Source organism: Leptopilina boulardi, unplaced genomic scaffold, assembly GCF_019393585.1.
Source record: "Leptopilina boulardi isolate dan_hultmark-lab unplaced genomic scaffold, ZJU_Lbou_2.1 LbouV2_342, whole genome shotgun sequence".
Classification (NCBI taxonomy): Eukaryota; Metazoa; Arthropoda; class Insecta; order Hymenoptera; family Figitidae; genus Leptopilina; species Leptopilina boulardi.
Window position 1 is genome coordinate 1482443 of NW_026137910.1, and position 3148 is coordinate 1485590.

General features: G+C 26.3%; 1 protein-coding gene across 1 annotated transcript; it reads right to left on the reverse strand.

Annotated features, from left to right (window-relative positions):
* Positions 1-223: 223 nt before the first annotated feature.
* LOC127285891 (ribonuclease T2-like) lies at positions 224-2111 on the reverse strand. Its single transcript, XM_051312098.1, has 2 exons — positions 2053-2111; positions 224-722 (listed from the first exon to the last, which is right to left on the reverse strand). The coding sequence occupies exons 1-2, from the start codon at positions 2109-2111 to the stop codon at positions 224-226; spliced, it is 558 nt and encodes a 185-aa protein (XP_051168055.1).
* Positions 2112-3148: the final 1037 nt, after the last annotated feature.

A 3148-nucleotide genomic window follows, 5' to 3' on the forward strand; every position in this document is an offset into this window, starting at 1 on the left:
ATTTAATTACCTTTTTATTGATGTATTACTTATTATATTTGGAAAAGGTGATTTTCCTACAGGTAAGTTTAAGTGAAGTCACACCTCGAAAATACATAATTTACAGAATCAGAAAATCTGCACGAAGGAAAAAAATTCAAAATATGTTTTTCTTACTCAAAAACATCCATTTATCGAAAAAAAAAATGTTTCGATCGATTGTCAAAAAAAAGTTTAAAATTTTTTAAACCTGTGTAATGCAAGTGATTCTTGTCTGAAGTCCAACTCCTCGATTAATTGCTCTCACAATATCCGCTGAGGGATAAGCTCGACCGGGTGTAATTCGTGCTCTTCTCAAATAACTTTCAATATTATATCTATTATTCCATTGTAGAGCTTTACTGAAATATTTTAATTGTGTATTAAGATCAACAAGATCAACACTACATGTTCCATGTCTTTCCCATTCGTGACGCCAGAATGTTTCTGGATTTGTCCTAATGACATCTATCCATTTAGCTTCAAGTTGACGTCTTATGGTTCTCAATTCTGCAGGTTTGAATGGTAAATCGCGCCTGCAACTGTTTGGACCATTTGTTCCAGATTTAGTTGGCCAAATTCCATGAATTGTCCACAAATCGTTTCGCGGTATATTGCATCGAGCTGGTGGTACTCGAGAATTAATACAAGTTGTTTTTGGAAATTGTTGAACAAATACCAGTATATCAAAGTCGTTAAGTGCTCTAAAAAATTTTTGCCACTCTTGTAGTTATTGTTTTTGTATTATAGACATAACAATTTTTTCTTCTTTCTATAAATATTATATTTTTGCTAATTTTTTTTAAAAGGAATTTTAAAAAATATTCAAAATTTTAAATTTTTTCAAAAATACCTCCAATTTTTTTGATACTATACTTATATTTATGTATTTTAATGCGCTCATTAGGAAAATCATATTGAAATTATCAGCAAATTTGATTTTCTTGGCGAAAATCATAAAAACACAGAATTAACAGTTTTTTTTTATAAAATATGCAAAATTTTCAAAAATATTTCATATAAAAATGTGATTCCATGAAATTTACAACATTCATATCAAATATTAATTTTTAGTGTTTTTTATAGTTTTCATCATCTAAAACTTTGGCAGATATTTTTACTATGATTTTTTTAATGAGCGCATGAAAATATATGTGACGCTCCACGAGAAAAGGGACCTATCCCCGCAATAACATTAGGCTCAGTTTTCCGTGCACCGTACATGAAAACTAAGCCTAATATTATTTCGGAGATAGGTCCCTTCTCTATAAATATATATGTGATATCAAAAAAAATCAGAGGTATTTTCTAAAAAACATTCAAAATTTTTAAAATTTTTAAAATTTCCGAAAAAAATATTTTTTTTACAATGGAACCCAACTTCAAAATTCTTGTAAAAGAAAGTCAAAAATAATAGAAAATTTTTTAAAAATTAAAAAAATCAAAGAAAACAAACAGGAAAGTCAAAAATAATAGACAATTTTTTAAAAATTAAAAAAATCAAAGAAAACAAACAGGAAAGTCAAAAATAATAGAAAATTTTTTAAAAATTAAAAAAATCAAAGAAAACAAACAGGTTTAAAAGTAAGATTTTAATCTTTAAATAAAAAAAATTTTAACAAAACTTTTTTTTGAAAATTAATCCTTTCCTCATTTTTAAACCCTTTTCCTATTAATATTTTTTTTAGCTACTTTTCTTAGAAAGTCAAGATTTTTTCGTAAATATAAAAATTGGGAAAACAATGGGTTTGTGAGAAAATGTAAATAAAGGTGTAATTTAAAAAAAATGAGTTAAAATGTTTTTTTTTTGAAAAAACTATATTTTTGCATTAAAGAGTATATATGAAAAACTCTCTAAAAAAAATGCTATTCTGTAATTTAAGGCCATTAATTAATGTTAAACCCCCACAGCACGGAACATTTCAAATAAATCTTTAAGAAATCTTTAGGAAAGTTTCGGTGCTGTGGGGAAAGTTATATAGATCTGATTATGACAGCGAAATTTCTTATTTCTTCTTTTAAGTAAGAACTTACGCCAGTGAAAGTTGTGCAAACAATGCTAAAAAAGCACAAAGTTTACAAAAACTGTTCATTTTCGAACAAAAAAATTTAACTTTTTACGTAACTTAAAATAAGATATAGTTGTAAATGAAAAGTTTCACTACTATTACAATATCAGAAATGATACAGAACAGTAGTTTTCACACTTTAAATACCATTATTTCTTATTATTATCATTTTTTCAATATTTGTCAAGATCTGAATAAAATATTTAAAAAAAATAAAATTATTATTTTTGATTTTATCTGTTCGAAAAATTTCGTTTATTTCCTTATTATTATCCATGAATTACGCTATTTTCCTTGTTTTGAAAAATTAGGGAAAAAATATAACAAAAAAATTAATAAAATAATAAGGATAATGTTTGTAACAGCATAAAAATCAATCAACAATAGTAAATTATAAAAATTATAAACTGTACATCAATACACTGAGAGAAACGATTGGTTGAGATAAAAATTTCGTTTAAGGGGATTTTTGCTAATTTATATTAGTTACTGTTGCCATTTAGTTAGTCACCCTAACCATTTCGTTAGAAAGGTAACTAACTGAACCCTTGGCAGTAGAAACGATTTCCACTATTTGGGTCAAAAGTGTTTGAAAAAAAAAATTTAATGGATTTTCATGGAACTTGGTATCTTAAGGTTTTCGAGGTCGGTGAAGTTCAAATACATTACGATCATCGAACATTTTAAAGCCAACATATTGCATAAACACAACAAAAACTTACAAAAAACTTCAAAAAAACATTAAGCGTAAAAAAAAAATAAGTTCAACCCCAATTCAATTAGAAAAAAACCCCTAGTCAAATCCCCTACCATGACATTTTCTAAAACAATCAAAATTTTATTACACCCACAACTTAATTGCAAATTTTAGCACAAAATAAAACTAAAAGTGTAGAAAGAAATTAACATCCCGAAACAACTAGAGAAAGACCTTAATCGATTAAATACCACCCTTTATTCAAACCCGATAATACAAAAATTTACAAAAAAATTCAATTTATCTTAGGCAGACTATTTTATTGCAATTTCTTGCACAAAATACACCTAAAAGTGTGGAAAAA